This window comes from Cyrtonyx montezumae, unplaced genomic scaffold, assembly GCF_038088225.1.
Source record: "Cyrtonyx montezumae isolate F1298 unplaced genomic scaffold, pur_monq_1.0 scaffold_20, whole genome shotgun sequence".
In the NCBI taxonomy this organism is placed as follows: domain Eukaryota; kingdom Metazoa; phylum Chordata; class Aves; order Galliformes; family Odontophoridae; genus Cyrtonyx; species Cyrtonyx montezumae.
Genome location: NW_027071937.1, coordinates 2,043,181 through 2,062,938, shown reverse-complemented (window position 1 = coordinate 2,062,938; position 19,758 = coordinate 2,043,181). Strand labels below are relative to the sequence as shown.

Sequence of the window (19,758 nt, the reverse complement as noted above, 5' to 3'; positions counted from 1 at the left end):
CTGGGAAGGGAATAAACCAGAGCATTTCCTACCTGCAGCCTCACACGTTGTTGCAGTGCTCAGGTGCAGTGAGCAGGGTGGGAAGGTCCTGGCAGGGCAGGAGGTTCCTGGCAGGGCACTGTCACTGTCTGTCAGAGGTGGTGGGGATGCGGTGCAGGAACTGAGCTGTGCCCAAGGGCTCCAGGTGCAGGAAACAAGACAACAAGGGAAGGCAGTCACTGAGCTGTGCCCGTGCACAGCTGTTTGTGTCCTGCCATCCCCCCTTGGCAGCAGCATTTCCCTGGAGCATAGAGGGCTGCCCAGGGCCACGCACTGACCCCTCAGCTGCCCCAACCCCAGTGCCACAAAGAGCTGGTGATGTTAAAAAAAAAAGAAGAAAAAAAGACTTTTTAATTGTACATCAGACATATTAATTACAACTCGGATATAACAAGAGTTGGTTATTACAAGCAGCAGCCTGAATCCATAAATCTTTAGAAGGTGCACGGAGTCATTATAATATCTATTACAACTAATGCAAAATATACTCTGAAACCAATATACTTTTAAAGGCACCACGTTCAGTTCTCTGCGATAGGTCGGGAGGAGAGGGAGGGAGAGGAGGAGGAGGAGGAGGGAGCTGCCAAGCAGGGGTCACCCACGTCCTCCCAGCACACCCCATGGGGATAACCCTGCTGGGATGGGGCACGGCTCCTGGCAGCCCCCAGCCCTCCAGGCAGCAAATGGGGTGCTCACATGCACTTCATAGGCACTCATGATAAGGAAACATGAGATGCTCCCTGGCAACCAACCTGGGCAGGATTTGGGGAGCAGCACCAGGCACAGTGGGGTCCTCCCACAATGCTGCAGCCTCTCAGAGGCAGCTCCATTCGGATGAATGGATGCAAACTGTGCCTTGCCCTGGTGGCACAGCACGAAGGAGTTGCAGGGCTTTGCCATGCTGCAGCTTGGGGTGTTGCAGTTCACACCTGGCCCACGCCATGTGGGCAGCACTGTGTCCCCCACCACCTTACTGCAGCCCTGGACTATGTTTTAAGGGTTCTGTTTGCGATCTGCTTTCTCACACTGATGGATTTTCACCTTTATATGACACGAGGCAGCACGCTGCCTCGCTCCCCACACCATCGCTGCACTTTGACAGGGTGAATCATTTCAGTACTTCTGCAATAAAACAGCTTTTTCCATTCATCCCCCATCTGGGAGACCACAAACACACAGAGGAGCGATGCTGCTGCAGGAGCACATGGCTCAGCTGCCCCATGGCAGCCAGGGGGGGATGGGGGAGGGCAGCACACATACACATCAGCATATCTTAGAAGAAAACCTAACGAGTACATCTGAAAGGAGATATTTTTGTTTTAAAAAATAAAGTTTGCTCCTGAACTAATTGACAGTATTGCTTTAGACAAACAGGTGCTCGTTCTCCTTCGGTGTAGAAAAGCACAGTGAAGCAGCAGCATGCCCGCAGCTGGCACAGCCCCGCGGGCCAGGGGAGCACACTGCTGCTTCTTGGCTGGTTTGGCACTGCAGGACGGGCATCTCTGAGGGAATAAAGAGCAGTCCGGGGGGTGCCTGCTGTGGTTTAAGGCACGTGTGTGTGTTTGGCTGAGCTGTGCCAACAGGAGATTGTTGGGAGGGGGAATGCAGCACGTCCATGCCCTGGGATGGGGTCTGAGCCATTCATAGGGAGTCCCCCACGAATCACATTCCTCAGATGAATGGGTTTGGCGTGAGAAGGAAAATCCCACACAAGGGCTGTGGTGTCAGCCACCAGTTCCTGTGGTGCAGGGATGAGCCATTGGGCTCCAAGGTGGGACAGCAGTGGTGCTTTAGCATCAGGACCCCCTGAGGCCACTGCTCCAGGTCCGGACACACAGAGTCCTCACTGCCCCTGTGCTCCAAGAGGGCCCTGAGCTGCCCCACTCCTTCGGTGCCTCTGCTGTGACCGAAGGCTGAAGCAGGGCAGCACTGTCCTTTGCATATACGTGGCTGATAAAATAACATTGTCAAAATAATATAATAAAAGGCTGAGGGGGTCCACCCCTCAAAACTCCAGGCAGCCAGGGTGCCATCCTCCTCCTCTTCCTCCTCCACTGCACCAAGGCCTGGCTGCACCCAAGGGCTCCGCTGTCAGCTCCAGGAGAGGCATTGGGAGCAGAGGGATGGGGGCTCAGTAGGGGGTGGTCCCTTCCCACTCCACCAGGTACTGCACTTTGCCCTCCAGCGTCACGCGCCGTGCCAGCACCTGGTACTTCTCCCCGCACACCAGCCGCCCCGCCGCCCCGAAGTAGCTGCTGATGGACGACTTGAGGTGCGAGAGCGACGAGTCGTCCTCACTGATGCTCTCAAAGGTGTGGCTGTCGATGCCATCATCTGCCCGCTCAGGCCCACAGGCCACCTCGCTGCCCTGGGGGCTGCCTGCCGCCGGCTGCCCGCCCGCCGCCCCGCTGCCACGCTTGGGCCGTGCCAAGGGGGGGGTCAGTACTGTCTGCTTGCGCTTACGGCTGCCCACCGTCCTCCGGCTGTGGTACAGGGAGAGAGGCAACGGGGTGCTGTGAGGGGAGACAGAAGCCCCTCAGGAAAGGGGTGAAGGGGCCACAGCCCTCACCTGGACTCGCAGGACAGGCTGGTGGTGGCTGAGCCTGAGGTGCTGACGGCATCCGTGGAGTCCACGTCGGAGAGGAAGGTCTGTCCCGAGCTGGCGCTGGGATGGAGGCAGCGTCGGCCCCGTGGCCCCGCACCTCAGAGCTCCCCCAGCACCACGGCTGGGCAGCACTCACCTCTTCAGGCTCTGAATCTCATCCAGTGTGAAGTCAAAGATGCTGGCCAGGTGATGGTTGGTGCTCCAGGCGGAGGTGAAGTCACTCTGCACCGCAAAAACCAGTGTCTCAACACCCCACCGTGACTTAGAACCCTCTCCCCCGGCCACCCCCATGCTCCCTCCTCCCATGGCCGTCCCGCAGGGACTCACGCTGGGGATGGCATCCTCCAGCAGGAACTTGGCCCTCTTCCTCCGCACCACACGCCGCTTCTGCTGCTGGAGCTGCCCCGGGAGCACACTGCAAGGCGACATGTAGGGCGAGATACACAGCTGGGGCTGTGCAGCACCCACCTGTCTTTGAGGTTGCACAGCACTCACCTGTCCTTGTGCACATATTTGCTCCTTCCTCTCCTCTTCAGCTCGCAGGAGCCGCTCTCTCCCGGGGCCTTCTCGGGCAGCACTTTGCTGGGGGGGTTCGGTGGGACGCGGATCCGCAGGCGGAAGATGCATTTCTTCTTCTTGATCTCCTTCCCGCAGAGAAACCTGGGGAGGAAGCAGCCTTCAGCCTGGGGGGGGAGGAACGGACCCCAGGAGGGCAGGAGCACTCCGTGTACTGCTCCGTTCCCAGCTGCATCCCCTGCTCACCTGCTCTTGTAGCTGTTGAGGGCATTGAGCAGGTGGGGGCCACGCTCAGACACAGGAGTGCCGGTCAGCTGCAGGGAGACATGAGCCTGAGCTCCTCGGGACAGGACGGCCACCCCGTCCCCCTCCCCTTCTTGCCTCCTGCCCACACTGTCCCTGAGGCTCTGACCCTTCACACCCAACACCCACAGGTGGGCATTACCTTCCCGAGCTGCAGAGGGTCCCAGTGGTGGTTCACGAAGGCCAGGATCTCTTCAAAGTTGAAGTACTTCTTCTTGCTCTGCACACCCAGGTTGTACAGGGCAAGATGGACCACATCCACCCTGCAGGAGCAACCGAGGCCAGCGGGTCAGGGAGCAGCCCACTCCCAGCAGTGCTGGCCCAGGGCACAGTGCAAGGAAAGCAGCTCTGTGCCTCAGGACCCCACAGCAGCCCCGAGGATGCACCAGTCCCAGGACAGACACCCACTTTTGCAGCTTTCTATGAAGCTCCAGCCATGCGTTCTCACTGCAGTCAAGTATGGGAGTGGGACTGCTCTTACTCACATGCAGACTGTTTACAAAACAGTCTCTCCTGTGGGACTTCACACTTGCATCTCCAAAAGTGAAAGCCAAGCAACACGTCCTGCAGGATTTTCCTTCTCCTGCACCCAGTGTTGCTCTGTGCAACACCCCCAGTGCAGCTAGCACTGTTAGGGTGTTTTACAAAGTGCTTTCAGATCATCAAGGTGCACTATGAAGTACCACATAAACTTATATTTAATCTTAAAACGTTGATGGCTCGTTCCCAAATTGATTTTTGCAGTTATCTCCTGGTGAAGGCATGCTTTGGCTCCCTGACAGCACAGCACAGCACACTGGAGCCCCACGAGCCCAATGGAGACCCAGCACAGCACAACAGGGCCACAGCCATTTCTCACCATCGCAGGGGCAGGCGCTTGATATACTCAGGTCCCTGATTGCACACGGAGCAGAAAAACACATAGAACCTGGAAAAGAGTGGAGACAGAGAGCATAAGGGGGGTGGGATCACCCCCCAAGGATGCAGCACCTGCCTGAGTACAGAGATGCAGCTGGGACCCGTGGGACATGGGGACATACCGGTCCCCAAACATCATGGGGTCACTGAGGCACTGGGTGCACGCTTCGTGGAACCACTGCCGGCAGCGGTAGCACTGCAGCATCTTCAGGTACCACCTGGGGAGGGAGAGGAGCCAGTGCAGGGGAGAGCAGTGTGAGCAGCCCCAGTCAGGGATGTGAACCCTTGCTGGCAAAGAGCAGCATGCAGACAGTGCAGGGCAGAGCGGACAGCAGAGCTGCCAGCCCCAGAGAATGGCCCTGCAAGCAGAGACTCCCTCTTGGAGGAAAAACACCCATGAAAACAGAGCAGGACAGACCCCAGCAGGCACTGCTTACTCTCCAGGGCCTCCGCAGTAGCAGTAGCACTGCTGCTGGTTGGTGCGGTGCGGAGAGTCCCACTCCAGCAGGTCAGGGTTGTAGGACAGCACCATCTTGACAGCTTGCAGTGTCTTGGCGATAGCTCCCTTCTTCAGGGCACCCCCCTTCTGCAGGAGCCAGCAGGATGGGGTCAGCACTGAGACTGCTCCCCACACCACAGTGCCCCGCAGCCCCACTCACCCGCACGGCCAGGGCGAAGATGCAGCGGCGGCAGAACCACGGCGTCCCCAGTGGGCCCTCACTGCTGCTCGCCACCGGGACGTGGCACTGCTGATGGTAACCTATGGGAAGGCTCAGGGTCAGCATCACCGGGCTGTGGACACACACGGGATGCAGCAGGTCCCAGAGCCACGTGCCTGCACTCACCCAGCCCGCACTTCCCACAGATGAGGATTTCATTCCTGGGCCCCGATGTCTTCCCCAGGCAGATGTTACACTTGGGCTCCTCTCCGGGGACGCCGGCTGCAGGATGGGGACAGTGGTGACAGCCCCGCAATGCTGCCCGCAGCACATGGGCTCCCAGGGAGCAGTGAGCAGGGTGTGACCTCGTGGCACTCACCGTGCTGGATGTCCTTCCAGAGGACCCAGTACTTGGAGTTGTCCTCAAACGTCACCAGGCAGCTCTGCTTGGAGCCGCTCACCTGTGGGGATGGAGCACAAAGGACGGGTGAGTGCCTGCTCCCGGTACACACACACTCTTCCTTCCTCGGTGCCTATTTCCCCATCTCTCAGAGCTGCAGGAAGGGGGGGTTCCAGCACAAATACCCAGCTAGGACATCGATCCCAAACACTAAAATGACCACAGTCACTTCACAGCACAGGACAACATGCTGTGTGCTGACCCAGTGCCCCTGGTGCACTTGGATGCCCTCTTACCCTTCTGAATTCTCTCTTCACCCTTCTGTTTGCCAACTTCACCCTTCTACATGCCCACCTCAGCCATCTGGACACCTTCTTACCCTTTTGGGCGCCCATTTACCCTTCCGGATGCCCTCTTTACCCTTTTGATCTTCCCCAGGTAGTACAGCCCATCGGTCCAGCGGCACAGCACGTACTGCCCCTCGCTCAGCTCCCTGCAGCTGCTGCCCCTCCTCCCGACGGCCCCGCGCACATCGCGGCTGATGGGGTTCAGCGTCCCGGTCTCCATGAGCAGAGCCTGCGGGGTCGGAGCCGATTGCACATCAGGAGGAGCGCGGGGGTTCGCCCGGATGCTCTCAGCGTCGGCAGCTTTAATTCGAAGTCGACTCGACGATTTCCTTCTGCACTTTTGCCAACGGGACCGCTGGGGGAGCGGGGAGCAGCAAGGGCAGCGGCAAGTGAAACCGAGCGGCCGCGTTTCGCTGCCGGTGAGGGCTCCGAGCGCGGGACTGAGCCACGGCTGCTGACAGCCGCCGCCGGCACCGCCCCGACGTCACTTTCCTCCCCCCCTCGGGGCTCCGTGCGGGGCCCCCACGCCGCGGACCGCAGCGCTGCGGGGACCGCTCGGGGAACTCCGTTTTCTTTCAGCCCCGCACCGAGACCCCACCGGCACCGGGACCCCACCGGCACCGGGAGCGGCGGCACCTGCCGGGCGGGAGCTCCGCGGGCGGCCCAGCAGCCGCGAGACCCTCCGCCATTGGTTCATTCAAAGGCGCTGCGGCGCCGGTCCGTCCCGTCCGCGTCCCGCCCGACCCCGCCGCCCCGGGCGCATCCCGCCGCTCCGCTCCGTGCCGCCCTTACCGCTCGGCGCCGCTCCGCCGCCGCAGTGCCGCCGCCGCCGGGCCCGGCTCAGCGCCCGCCCGCTTTGGGGCCGCCGGGGCAGCAGCGGGGCGCGGCGGCGCGCGGCGGGGGCAGGGCGCGGGGCGCCATCTTCCCGCGCTTCCCGCGGGCATTGACGTCCCGCTTATGCAATTAGCGCGGGGCCGCCTCCCGCCGCCTCCTCGGGCTCCGAGCGGCACGGGGCGGCACGGAGCATCCCGGCGTGCCCCCGGCCCCGCGCCAGGGAACGGCCGCTCTCCGGGATTCCGGGAACCGGGGGACTCTTTTCTCCGAATCCAAACGGAAAAAAAAAAATAAAAATAAAATAAAGAAAATCCGTCGGTGCAGAAGCGCTGCACGGACGGAGGATGCGGGATTCGCTGTTTGCGGGAGACCGGCCGCGTTCCGTCGCCCCGCGCCGCCGTTCGCCGCGCACCTGCGTGGAAGCGCCGCGCGTGGAGCCGCTCCCGGCGCATGGGAGCGGGTGGTGCGGTGCTCGGTCACCTCTCGGAGACCGCCGCGCGGCTCTGTCCGCTCCGAAGGGGTTTTGTTGCCTCTTGTTGCAGGCCGGACCCGCGCAGAGCCGCTGGCATCGCGCTGTGCGGCGGGAGGGCAGCTCCGCACGGGCTCAGAAACACGCGGGGCCGACCGCAACTGCCTCGGAGGGGAGCGAGAGCAGAGAGCGGGGAGGGCCACGTCCGGGTTTCGGGGTGATTCATTGCATTTTGGGGTGATTCATCGCATTTCAGAGCTCCTGGAGGGGAGCGTTCCCGCAGCCGTGCCAGCGGCGAATGCAGCATCTGCAGCGCAGCGCCCGAAACCCCGCGTGGGATTTCCGGAGAGATCCAGAAATGGTCCAAATAATCCGAAGGAATGGTCCACATAGTCCCGGCTTGGCCTTGCTGCACCACACGGTGCTGTGCCGTGCCGTGCCGTGCCTACTCCCGGTTCCCCAGTGCCAGCCCATGTTTGCAGAGCTATAGACGGCCAAAACCTGCGGCTCCCTCCCGCAGCCCCGTCCTGCACACAGAGCCTGACCCATCTCCCAGGCCGAGCCCTGCACTGAGTCACAGCGTGCAGCCCTGAGTCACCGCGGGATTCAGATAACCCCGCACCAGAGCTGTGCCTGCGGGCACACCGCGCTCCTCCTCAACCGCTGTGGTTGTGCGTGCAGCACCCAGGTCGGGGGTGACGTGAAGGGTCGGCCAGATCCCGATGAGTAGAGGGGACAGTGCGGCCCTGCGGGTCCGTCACCGTCGCTGCATTTTCGGTGCCGCCCGTGCACAAAACCTCAGCGGTGCTGTCCCACAGCCCCACGCTGTCCCCAAGGCCTCTCCCTGCACCCTGTGCCCACGGGCTGGGGGGGGGGGAGGGGGGGGGTCTCCCACGCTGTCCTTCTGACTGCTGCTGAGGTGGTGTGAGAGCCGGGGCGGTTCCCTCTGACATCCAGCTGCTCTGTGCCAGCTGTGCCTTTAAGAGGCAGATCGTCGAGGCGTTGGGTTTCCGTGTCTTTTATTTCTTTAGCGCGAACTTAATCCATGCCCTTTCATTTGTTCATTTGTTTGTTTGTTCGTTTTAAGCTCAGCTTTGCGTGCCTCCATGCAATGCGCACGAGGTGCCAGGAGCGCTGCAGCCGGGCGAGGTCTGCATTCACGGAGCCGTTACATAACTTCGACGCAGATGTGCTACGCACACGTCTGCAGTTCCTGAGCTCGGCTCAGAAAAGGCATCCCTGGCATTAAAAAAAAATTAAAGAAAGGAAAAAAGGAAAATAAGAATGAAGAGCGGTGCAGGGCCGCGGGACGGCCCCGGGCCCCTCCTCCTGCCGGGCTCTCCGCCCCGGGCTGCAGCCGGGAGCAGCAGCAGCCACGAGCGCTGCTTTGCTCCTCCAGGGCCGCGGTGTCTCCGGTGCCCGGTGGGCTCTGATTGGACTCCTGCATTAATTACAGGAGCGGGAGGAACGCGCGCACACGTGCTCCGCTCCCCCAACGCAGACGCACGAGCGCTCCGCACCAGCCCGTGTTTGCGGCTCTCCCGTACACTTTCTCTTTCCTCAGCTCTCTGCCTCTCACACCCAAGGACAGCCCTTCCTTTTCCTCCTAAGAGGCGGCAGCTCCGTGCAGAGATGCGTTTTGCAAATAAAACCGAAGCGGAGCCCCCCCCCCCCCCCCTCCCCGAGGCAGCAACCACTGCAGTCAGAGCTCGGCCCACCCCTGCCACGCAGCAACAAGTGTGTGCGGCAGCTCCGGGTTGCTCAGTGGCCTCTTTTGCAGTTAAAAATAATACACAAACCCTTTTTTCACGTTAGTGAGCTTTATTTGGGAAATAAATGAGGCGGTAAGTCAATAGGAATGATTATAAGAAATGCAGCACTTGTCAAAATTACACGGCCGTGAAAATATTTTTAGTGTGGGTGGAAGGTCTGGCACAGTGCTGGAAAAATAACTTTCTGTCCCTGAAAAACGTCTTAAACATGAGAGAAAAGTGACAGAGTGTGTGTGTGTGTGTGATGGCAAAGAACACCCAGCTCCCTCCCCACCAACCTGTGACACAGATTTGTTTATGAAGGGTTTTGTTCCTGAAATGCAATACCTCATCACAACCCATTATGTAAAAGGGCTCTGCTGAGGCAGAAGAGAGAGCTGGGGAAGGTGTACCCAGAGGTGTGCAGTGGGTCTGGGGGTCACTGCAGCACAGAGCATCGCAGCAGCTCTGCTGCTCTGTGGTTGCTCTGTTTCTCCTCTCCCTTCTCCTGCAGTGGTGCAACATTCATTTCTGTCAGTTTCGCTTTTTCAAGTGATTCACAGGAAAATGTTTCCAAGCTTCACTTGATTGCAAAAATAACTTTTATTCATTCTTTGTCTCTTAAAAAAGAAAAAAAGAAAAACATTGCTAGTAGGTACTTCCATTTTAGCATGTGGAGCACATGAAAAGAATTGAGCAAGAAAAGAATCAGTACTTCTCAATATGTCACTTGCTCAAAGCTTCAGAAATGAGGGAGCACTTAAAGCCCCCGAGGGGTCCTTCCCACTGCTGAGCTGCCAGCTCCCTGGGGTCAAACCCAGAGCTCCACAGCTGATGTGGGAAAGTCAGAGTGCCACTTTTGGAAACACCAGAGGCAATTTTCCCCAGGCACAGTGCAATCTGGTCACGTTCCTGATGCAACAGAGCACCTCTGTACAGAGCGCATAAATATAGGCCTGAAATAAATAGCAAGAAATACATCATCCAGTGTAAGGATTTTGAGCTGTCAGCGCTACCCACAGCTCAGGGCTTCCAGGGTCCTCAGAAAGCACACACATCCACCCAGAGCCTCTGGGAGGGATCTGCCCTCATCCCTGCTGAGGAGCAGCACAAGTCCCAGAGCAGGGACAGCTGGCAGCGCGGGCAGCACGACAGCTGCATCAAACCTGGGAAAGGTGGGAGGGTGTGCAGAGCCCTGCAGCCCTCAGCCCACCACCTCCCAGCCCCAGGGTGCCCCACTGGAACAGCGCATCTGGGCAGTTCGGGGAAGGAGCTCCCCTCATTCCACCTGTGCTTGCAAAGGGGAGCAGCTGTGAGCAACGTCTAAAGCAGAGTTTGGGTTGGTCGGTGAGATCATCACAGCCCCAATTGCAATAGCACCGTGTGGCACTGGGCAATGCCCAGCAGCAACAACAGCGAGCAGGCAGACCCAGCTGATCCCAGTCAGCGTGGGGGGACACAGGCTTGGGCTCTCCGGACTTTGTGCCCACTTGAGAATTAACACAACGTCTCAAACTGGCATTTCTTTTCTTGCAAACAAACTCATTGCAGCCGGTGATGTGCCAGACACTCAAGTTTCAGGAGTTACTAATTGGTATCTATGATGCATTTAAGGAAAAGCGTATCTTCCCTCACATAGGCATGCTTCTGGGACTGCAGCTTGGTCAGAGGGAGGAAGGTGGGGCAGCCACTGGCGACATTCATGTCGTTCACAGGTCTCTGAAAGGAAGCAGAAGCCAAATCCGGGCGAAACGCGTCGATGATGTGCTCTCTGTTGTTTTGGTCGAGCAACATAAATGTAACCTGAAAAACAGAACACAGCAGTGATGAGTTACTGAACCCAAAATTAAACAGAAAACACTGGAGGCAAACATGCAAACACAGCGTGAAAGCAGCTGGATGCTCTATTGATAATTAAATGCAAGCTGTAACGAACGTCTCACAGCCTACGAGGTCAGTTAATGGGAACGAGGGAGACTGTAACAGTTCCCAGATGAAATACTGCAAACTTTGCCACCCATGAAATGAAATAGAATAAAGTAAGTCATTAGTTCTTGGTAGAGAATTATACACTGCAAAGACTTTTTCCCTCTCTCTTCTGACAACTTAAACAAACTCCAGGTTTGGTTCCAGTCACTACATTCACTCTGATGATGTGGTTTGGAATCCAAAGAAACAAATATGTAAAGACAAAACCTATAGAGTGTTTCAATTTTCCTGTTACTTCTACCAACCCGCTGTTCCTCAGCCTGAAATGTAAAATGCAAATCATACTTTTTAATGATTGAGAACTTTGATTTCTATTTTTTTTGGCTGCTAAATGATACTAAGACCATTTGTATGATAGGCTTACAGCACCATTACCATAGGAAGGCAGATGCTAAAAGGAGGGATCAGAACCTGTGTGTACTTTTGCTGTTTAACCACTGTTGTGTTATGGGATTGTACTTACAAAATGAACAAAAATATGCTCAGATTAATGTAAGGCATCTGTGGCACATTTCTAAGTGGAACTCCAACTCACATTTCTACCACCTGTGTTCCAGGCAACAAATCAGCATTTCCCCACGAACTGATATCATCTCTGTATAATAAGAGCCATGAAAAATGTGCCTCTGGCTTTCTCCCAGATGGACACAGGTTGGGATGCGTCAACCTTGAGCTGCAAGCTGCAGTTATTGCAGTACTCTGGGGCTGGAAAATCCTTCAAGGTAAAGTATGAAATCAGCTTTCCCTGAGCGTAATTCACTCACTTGAGAGATAAATTGTCGCCCAAGGTTAGAGTATGGCTTATAAGCTATCATGGAAGAACATGAGCAAACACTCACTCCTCCACTAAAGAGTTCTCTTGAGTTCACTGCCAAAAGCAGTGGGTGCATGCCAGGATCAGATATGAAGAGTTGCCCTCCTTACCTTGTGCCTGAAAGGCCACGGGAGCAGAGCATCGTAGTCTCCTTTCATGACCACGAAGAAGAGCGATACGTGGGTTCCTTTTCCTGTCCCGTCCCCATTCAGATAAATCCTCAGGCAAACCTTGTAGCCGTACTTTGCAGTGTAGAATGCTGAAAATCAGAATGCTTCACTAGTAAGGCCTCCTCTGAAGATAAGGCAAAACGAGTGTCTGACAGACGATGCAAAGACTTGTGCCAAGTTTGGTACCACAGAGTTAAAGAGAACACACAGGTTGGTACACAAAATAAGCAGTGAAAATACAATGGGTGGAATCCTTTTCATGCCCCACACCTTGGTAAAAAATACCTGCTATTAGCCACAGAAGGATATTTTGCCTAATTAAATCCCTTCTCACATGGGGGATAACCACAGCAGAAGACCATTCAGTACCACCAGGCACCAAGGCTGTGGGTTAGACAATGCAGATCCAGCAGATGTCACTGCAAGTAGCTGCAGCAGAGGGCAAATTGCAGAACGAAAGCCCAGAATGAAACACAGCTCTGAGCTGCACTAACAGGCAGGAGAGCACAACACCTTCACACAAACAGCACCTCAGCTCAAGGAGCTATTTTTTAATGCACACCCCATCCAGGAGCAGAAAGAAGCCTCACTCTAGGGAAAGCAGTGGGTTTTCTGAAGGATGGAGTTCTGCTCACACACGTGTACGTCGTGTTTACCTGGTGAGTACAAACTGACTGCTCTTCCAGTCACAGAGTCCTGCAGCTTCCGACTGACATCTGTTATCTTCCACAAAAAGACCCCATCGTAGGAAGCTTGCTCGGAGAACAGAAGATTCTTATGAAGCCTGCTCAGGCCTGCATCCTTCTGGGTCAGGCAGTGGTGCAGCTCTGCAATCTAGGGGAAAAAACAAAGCAGTTCTCAGTCAATCCCATCCCCCAAGTGCTGCAAAAGAAGCAGAATCATTCCAAAGTCCTCACATCCTGGGAGCTCACCTCTCTTAACACTCAAAACTCCCAGGGATACCCATGTGCCTGGAGGTGGATTTAGATAACAAATATTGGAGGTGCCCATTTGAAAATATATCCAAAACAAGAAAAGGAGCCTGTGTGATGTGCCCAGAACACAGCCCTGCACAGCTTCAGTGCCTCTGCTCATCCCTACAGCAGCTCTCTCTGACACGTGTAAGGGTGCGTTACCTACACAGCAAGCACACGGGCAGTGCTGCTTGTAAATATTTACCTTAAGTTCAAGGCCTCGTATTATGTTTTTATCGAGTTCACTCTGTCTCTGAAAGGCCGTGATTTCCAGGTTGGAAGCCTCCACTTCTTTATTGAGCACTGCCACAATATTCTCAAACACATGTAGCTTATTTTCCAGCTCAGAAATCACCTTCTCCCTCACTAATTGCTGTAGAACAGATTCATCTCCAGGAACAGAAGTTCTGGTTAAACAGTCCACTTCCAGATTCCCGTTGGTTCCCACACTGCCCGAGATATGCAGCTCAGAGATGCTTTTTTCTGCACCATTCACATTCAGCTCTGACTGTGGGATGAAACCATTTGCAGCTTGGGAAGCAGTGCACAGGTCTGCTTTCAGTTGCTTCATGTACTGCAGCAGCAGCAGCATGTGAGTCCCAACTGCAGCTTTTTCGTGCTCCTTTATCTTCTCTTTGCTGCCCTGTAAGAAGATGTGGTTAATACATTCTCCTTAAAAATCTCATGGAGCCAAATAAAGCCACGACACAGAGCAAACTGCACCTTACACACACTCTGTAACCCTGGCAGTTTCAGCATCACCTCTTCTGGTCTACTAAAAATTGATTACAGCTCTTTCTTTCTTTAAAGACACGTTTAAATCAGTGCCTGCTGCCCTGATCACAGAGGCTGGCGAGGCTGCAGGCACAGCACAGAGCTGTGCTCCTGGAGCAGCACTTACCCCAAACGAACACCCGACTTCAGAAAACCGACATCCATCCTTACTGACTGAGAGAACAGAACGGCTCTGCTGGGAAAAAAGCATTCAAAAAGCAAGAAAATCAGCAAATACCATCTTCAAGGCATTCTATTTACCCACAAATAAATAGGTTGGCTTAATGAACTAGTTGTGGGAGCAGCAAAGTGAAGCTATTCATGAGAGCTATGCACACAGGTACAACTGCCATGTCTGAAGGTGTTCTCAGTTGATCATTGAACCTAAATGAAGAATTTATTTCATGAACTGGAATAAAACTGAACTGTATTTACTCATCTTTTACCCACCTTTTCATTTGATGGCGTTTCTGCTTGCACATGCTTCTGTTCTCTGTATAAACTGCCTTCACATGAATGTTTCTGTCATTAAAACAAGAAGAAAGGAACTGAGCACATCAATAAAACGCCCGAGCATCTTAAGAGTCTCTGAAACACAGCTTCTCTTTGGGAGTGCTACTCCCACTTCACAGGCAGTTAGAGGAGCTTTTCTGCATTAAATTCTGTGCAAGTCTCTCCTGGAAAGTATGGATTTGAGGAAAGAAAAGGAAGGGAGGATGGCTTCCCTGTGAGCACTACAAGCTCCACAACGCACATCCAGAGAACGACCACTCTTGATCTCACTGTTTAACAGACTGCAGTGTTTTCAGGCTTCTTTTCAGGCAGAATAAAGTTCAGAAAGTTGGGACACATGAGTTCAAACATAAACTGGCTCCATATAGTTTGTTCCATGTGCAGACACTTCTTGGATCCTGATTATGACCGTTTTGAAGGCAGGAATCCAAACGTTCCTTCATTGGTAATGTACAATGCATTAATGCTAACGTGAGACTTTCTGTCTTTCCTGGCTGCACGGAGACAAAAGTAATTCTCCTGCCTTTGGTTCATCCTACTACAGCAATTTGTGTATTTAACACAGCAACTGTCAGCTTTCAACTCATACCACACAGGGGGGTGGTTTTCATCTTTAGTAATGCCCTTGCATACCAGCACATTTCCTAGAGCAGTCTGGAATTTTCTTTTATAAAGTCATTTCAGCTTCAGCTCTCAAGTTTCTCTTTCGATCCCCAGAAACACCGCCACCATTTCTTTTCCTCCCTTGAACTCATTTTGAATACTCTGCATCTGAGTTATCACACAGCGTGTGTGTTTATTTTCTTACTCACTGCTGGTTCACTCCTTCAGATCTTTGGTTTCCTGGGGGAGAAGGGCTGGTGGGAGGTTTATTTAAGGTACAGGAAGGCAGAAGTCATGAGACCAGTGACTGACTGGTGAAGGTGGAGAGTGAGAGCAGTGCCCACAGCATAAACAAGCAAAATTCACATGCCACAGAGCTAAAGATTTAATGAATGCTAGCTAAGGTGAGCAAAGTGAGATCCACATCTCGAGGCCAATCTCCCACTAAGGTTTTCTAAATAAAAATTAATTAGGTGATAGCTAACCAAAATAACAGGAAGGAAAACAGTTCCTCACCGCAGGAAAATGAAGCCCACTGAGGCAGATCTGTAGTGTCACAGAGCTCAGGAAAGAGAAAGGAGCTCAAGGGACAGAAATCAGAGCCCAGGTTTCAGCCTCCAGCCCTTCCCCTGGTTCCAGGGCTGAGAGGGATGGACATTGCCACCTCCTGCTACCCACACCTCTCTGAACATGAGCTGCATTTAGCACAGGTAAAACGTGCCGGGGTTCTGACAGTCTCCTCTCTCAACAAGAGCTGCTAAGATGTGAAGAGCACATGAGAAGGCTTCCCAAGAAGCGTGCTGTTACCTGCAGACTGTTATCCCAATGTGCTGCGTAAATCTCACAGCTCAGTGGTTGGAAAGGCACAAATCTGTGACAGTTCTGATGCAGAAAGCTATCGGCTGCTGTTCACATCCAGCCTGAGATGTTACAGCAACCCTCCTGCCACGCAGGACTTGCATTACCCTGCCCTTGCTCCAGGACAGAGCTCCAGGGCTGGCAACTAAGAAGATGGAGCACATCCATCACAAGGCTTAGTGCAGTGCCACTGCTGCTTATCTTCATAGAAGAATCGCTGCTCCATCTCGTATAATTATCTCTTTGTATAAGAACAGATCATTTTCTATCAGTTTACATCTGCCCCTCTGCACCATTTTTCCTCAGGACAGTCTCTATTTGCTCACTTTGTGTCCTCAGACCACTCTGCACCACGCTGCTGCTTCAAGACAAGGGAAAACAGAGCAACTTCTGAACGTTCAGAGGAGCATGGGGAAATCAGCACACCATGAGAAACAAAAGGCACTCCAAGTGCAACAGCAGTCATGAAATTGGGATGAAAAGCATGACAATAAATTAGTAAAGCCATTAATATAAAACCCTTATTTGAAACCAGTAAATGTTCTTACATGGTACTCACTACTGGATAAGCTCTGCTTACACTTGTGACACACGGTCACGTTATTAACACATCCATTTTCCAAATGATCTGCAAGCTTCTTCCTCATCACCACGTGTCCACAGCCAGTGTGACAAGGGATCAAAGCATATTCACACAGAGTCTGATGCTCCTGGAAGTGAAAAGTTACAAACCCAACTTTAAACTGCAGATAAACACTCATCTATGAACAGCATCCATCCCCTCGGCGTTGCTTTGCATTCTTTCTAACCTCAGGTGAAGTCCCACTCCGCAGTGCTGCTGAAAATTGCCTTTCCTGGGGCTTTTTTTGATGGTTCTGAACTGAAGCAAACAATCAAATTAAAAAAAAAAAGAATAAAAAACCCACATGGCTTGTGATAAATTCAAACAGGGGCTCAGACCGAGAGGACGGATGCAGTCAGTGTGCCCACATCCCTGTGGAGCCCCAAAGGAGGGCTGGGGCCACCTGAGGCTGTGTGCACCTCTCACCCACCTTCAAAATAACCTCTACAGCATTTCCTTATTTCCTTCTCTCTGTCTGCACTTTCTCACCTCATCAAGGAAAAACGTCAGCGTGATTTCTCCTGTGGCTATGTCCAACCGGTCTGCTTCCACACTTACAGACACAATATCAAACAGAAAATGTTTATTCTGGCCTCTTCTGCTGAAGCTTCTGTGGGCACTGTGTCACCATTGATTTTGTCTTCAGAGGGAGATGGCTGTCCCCTACAGAACTGCCTCAGAAATGCCAATTTCGATCACACGCTCAACTCTCAAATCCCTTTTGCCACATATTCATGCCAAGAGGGGCTCCAATTCTTAAATTCACAAAGCTGAGCAACGCGGGTAGGATCTGTCTTAAAAAGGACTACACTCCAACAGAAAACCAGTTCTTCACTCAGAGGGCTGAGGCCCTGGCACTGCTCAGAGCTGTGGTGCCCCCTCCCTGGAGGTGCCCAATGGGCCCTGGGCAGCCTGAGCTGGGGGGCAGCCAGCCCCCGTGGGGGGAGCAGGTGGGGCTGCGAGGTCCCTCCCACCCTCAGCCATCCGATGGCTCCGTGTGATGTATGGATGATGTTGGTAACTGTGAGCTGGGAATTGAAACGTACTTCAAAATTTTTCATGGTGCCGCACCAACTGCATCCCAGGGTCACACAGTGCACTCTGAGCTCAGAAATCTCTTTGTTAATGGCGGCATCCCCAAAGGCCTGGAAAGAAAACACAGGAAGGAAAAACCCCATCAGCATGCGTTCCTGGGACGGCAATTCAGTGACCGTGTCAAGATTTGGTTTACTTAGCAAGAATTTTGGTGCTATTGGGAGTCCAATAATTATCAGATCACTTCTCGGCTATGACACAAAGATGAACTATTTGATGCCATCTATATTTACTGAAAACGTGCCCAACCAGAACAGCTACGATTTGAAGTTCCTTCTCACAGAAATCTGAATCATATGCAATGGATGTGCTGAGGTGATCCTAACCACGGGGTGCTGCTATGTGGACTCTGTGATGAATGCATTTAATGATTGGGGTCATTAACATCTCCTCAAGGGCAGTGGAGAGGACTTGAGACTCTTCTTCAGTGAGACTAAATTTCCCAGACCACAGCTGTCTCTGTTTAATACAGCACTGTGTACTCACAAAATGTAAACCACATGTTGGACGTTTTTTGACTGCAGAGACCTTTTTTTTCTTGCAGTAACCACGGAGAATTGTACCCTTATTCTGCAAATGATTAAACCCCGCACACTTTTAATATTACATATTACACTGGCACAGGAACAAGACAGTAATAAGTACACAATACAGATGACAGCAGAGTTCCTAACATAGAGCAAGTCAGGAAGTGGGGGGCTGGGAGGGGGTCTTTACAAATAAAGGGGGGGGGAAAGTATTTACCAGTCATGTCCACACTTAAATAAAGTCACTGAAATCCTGATGAGCAGCACCGTGGTGAAGTATACACAGTATACTATGGTTTGTAAATTGAGGAGTATAACAGGGAAGGGATGGGAGCTATCATAGAAGCAGGTCATGGGATAAGATAATGTAAATTCATATCCTGGTAGAGCCTTTTGTTCCTCCTGTGTAAGTATCTTATTTAAAATACAAACATATAATCAGCATGGGGAATAAACATAAAGCAAAACCATAGTAAAGGTAAAACAGAGATGATCAGGAAAAGATATGGAGCAAAGAACAAAGCTGCTGTGCAGTCTCTGTTCCGCTGTTTACAGAGTCTGGACCATTTGTTCTGGATGGGTCTACGGGGCAGGTCGTCATGCCTTTGTGCTGACTTCCCAGCAAGAACCTGCCCGTGCAGAGCAGCTCACCCAGCACCACAGGTTTTGCAGGAAGTGCTCCCAAAGAAGGAAAGGAAGAAGCAGAGCTGGGAGTGAGCCCTGTGTCTGTGCTCAGGACATAGAGGACAGCCTGGAAAATCCACATAGCAGTAGAAGAGATTACTGCAGAGCAGACCAGAGGACGGGTAGAGATGAATGAATGAACTGTGAACCACAGCTTACCCTTTCTTCTGCCAATAGGCTTCCTTCACTCAGAGTGCTGGGATCCTCCTCCCTGCACTTCTGGCAAACTGGATTTTTATTGTTCCTGGGAAAAAAGAAAGAAGAACGAAATAACAACGAATCATTGAACTGGAGTTCAGGAGGTCTTTGTACGCATGCTAAAAAAAGTGAAAATGTGGAAGTAATTTCCACTCAGAATCCAAAAGTTTTGCTCACTGAAGGTCCAATTCTTGAAGTAAAATGAATGAATAAATAACAAAAACCATCAACAAAAAGATAATGAAGCAAACCAACCAAACAAAAAAACGCTGCCCTATTCCTCAAGACCAGGTCTTATTCCGTTAGGCCACAAATCCCACCTGTACTTCAGCAAAGCGAGAGCAGCCTGCATGGAGAAAAATGAAGCTGGAACCTACGGAGCCAGCACCAGAACCCTGCCAGCAAACCTGGACTGCTGCTGCTCTCCGAAACATCAAAGCCACCTTCAGCTCACGCAGGATTGCTGCTGCGACTTCAGCGCAGCAATACAGATGTACAACCTCTGCTGAGCACACAGCGATCCACGTCCAGGACCTACCACAGCGATCCACGTCCAGGACCTACCGGACCAGCCACGACAGGCAGGCGGAGCAGTACCGATGCCCACAGAGTGTCTGCAGGGCTTTCTTCAGGACGTTATTGCAGTTGGTGCACAGGTACTTCTGATCGGGCACATCTTCACAAACGCTTGTGGGATATCCGAAAGGAAACTCGTTTTCATCAGGAGAAGAGCCGGGGATATCCTGTGGGTCTCTGCTTGCTTTCTCAGCCATCTGAAGTGAACTGCTGGCAAAGAGGAGGGGACAGAAACAGGGGCTGAAACGGGCGGGCAGCCGCTCACTTCCATGAACACAGGGTGCATGGAGCAGCCCCAAACCTGTGCAGTAATCTTGTGATCTGTGGGACTGAATGTGCAGCTGACGTGCACGGCTGAATGTCACTGTGGGTCTGATGAGGGACCTGCAGGAAATTACTGTGCAGATGTAAAATTTCCCTCCAGCACAATGTGAAAATGGACAACGCGTTAAAATGAAGGGCTGGGGTTTTCTTCTCACATTTTAGTTTATAGAAAGATGGAGGAAATGCTCCCATCGTT

General features: G+C 53.0%; 2 protein-coding genes across 4 annotated transcripts; both read right to left on the bottom strand.

Moving 5' to 3' along the window:
- Positions 1 to 959: 959 nt before the first annotated feature.
- PHF19 (PHD finger protein 19) lies at positions 960 to 7,101 on the bottom strand. Its single transcript, XM_065737320.1, has 15 exons — positions 7,034 to 7,101; positions 5,861 to 6,016; positions 5,420 to 5,501; positions 5,227 to 5,322; positions 5,041 to 5,141; positions 4,819 to 4,967; positions 4,504 to 4,599; positions 4,323 to 4,391; positions 3,606 to 3,726; positions 3,407 to 3,474; positions 3,140 to 3,304; positions 2,972 to 3,059; positions 2,781 to 2,866; positions 2,609 to 2,704; positions 960 to 2,522 (listed from the first exon to the last, which is right to left on the bottom strand). The coding sequence occupies exons 2-15, from the start codon at positions 6,005 to 6,007 to the stop codon at positions 2,171 to 2,173; spliced, it is 1,716 nt and encodes a 571-aa protein (XP_065593392.1). The 5' UTR covers positions 6,008 to 6,016; positions 7,034 to 7,101; the 3' UTR covers positions 960 to 2,170.
- Positions 7,102 to 10,372: 3,271 nt separating this feature from the next.
- Positions 10,373 to 19,476, bottom strand: TRAF1 (TNF receptor associated factor 1). 3 transcript variants are annotated; one of them, XM_065737321.1, is made up of 10 exons: positions 19,227 to 19,476; positions 18,624 to 18,708; positions 17,205 to 17,303; positions 16,085 to 16,246; positions 14,013 to 14,084; positions 13,690 to 13,758; positions 12,994 to 13,431; positions 12,471 to 12,648; positions 11,755 to 11,903; positions 10,373 to 10,644 (listed from the first exon to the last, which is right to left on the bottom strand). In XM_065737321.1, exons 1-10 carry the CDS (start codon positions 19,433 to 19,435, stop codon positions 10,429 to 10,431), a joined length of 1,677 nt encoding a protein of 558 aa, XP_065593393.1. In that variant the 5' UTR covers positions 19,436 to 19,476; the 3' UTR covers positions 10,373 to 10,428. The 3 variants fall into 3 exon arrangements, with proteins under 3 accessions (XP_065593393.1, XP_065593394.1, XP_065593395.1); XM_065737322.1 differs by having other exon boundaries at positions 13,690 to 13,755; XM_065737323.1 differs by having other exon boundaries at positions 19,260 to 19,476.
- Between the last annotated feature and the right edge of the window lie 282 nt (positions 19,477 to 19,758).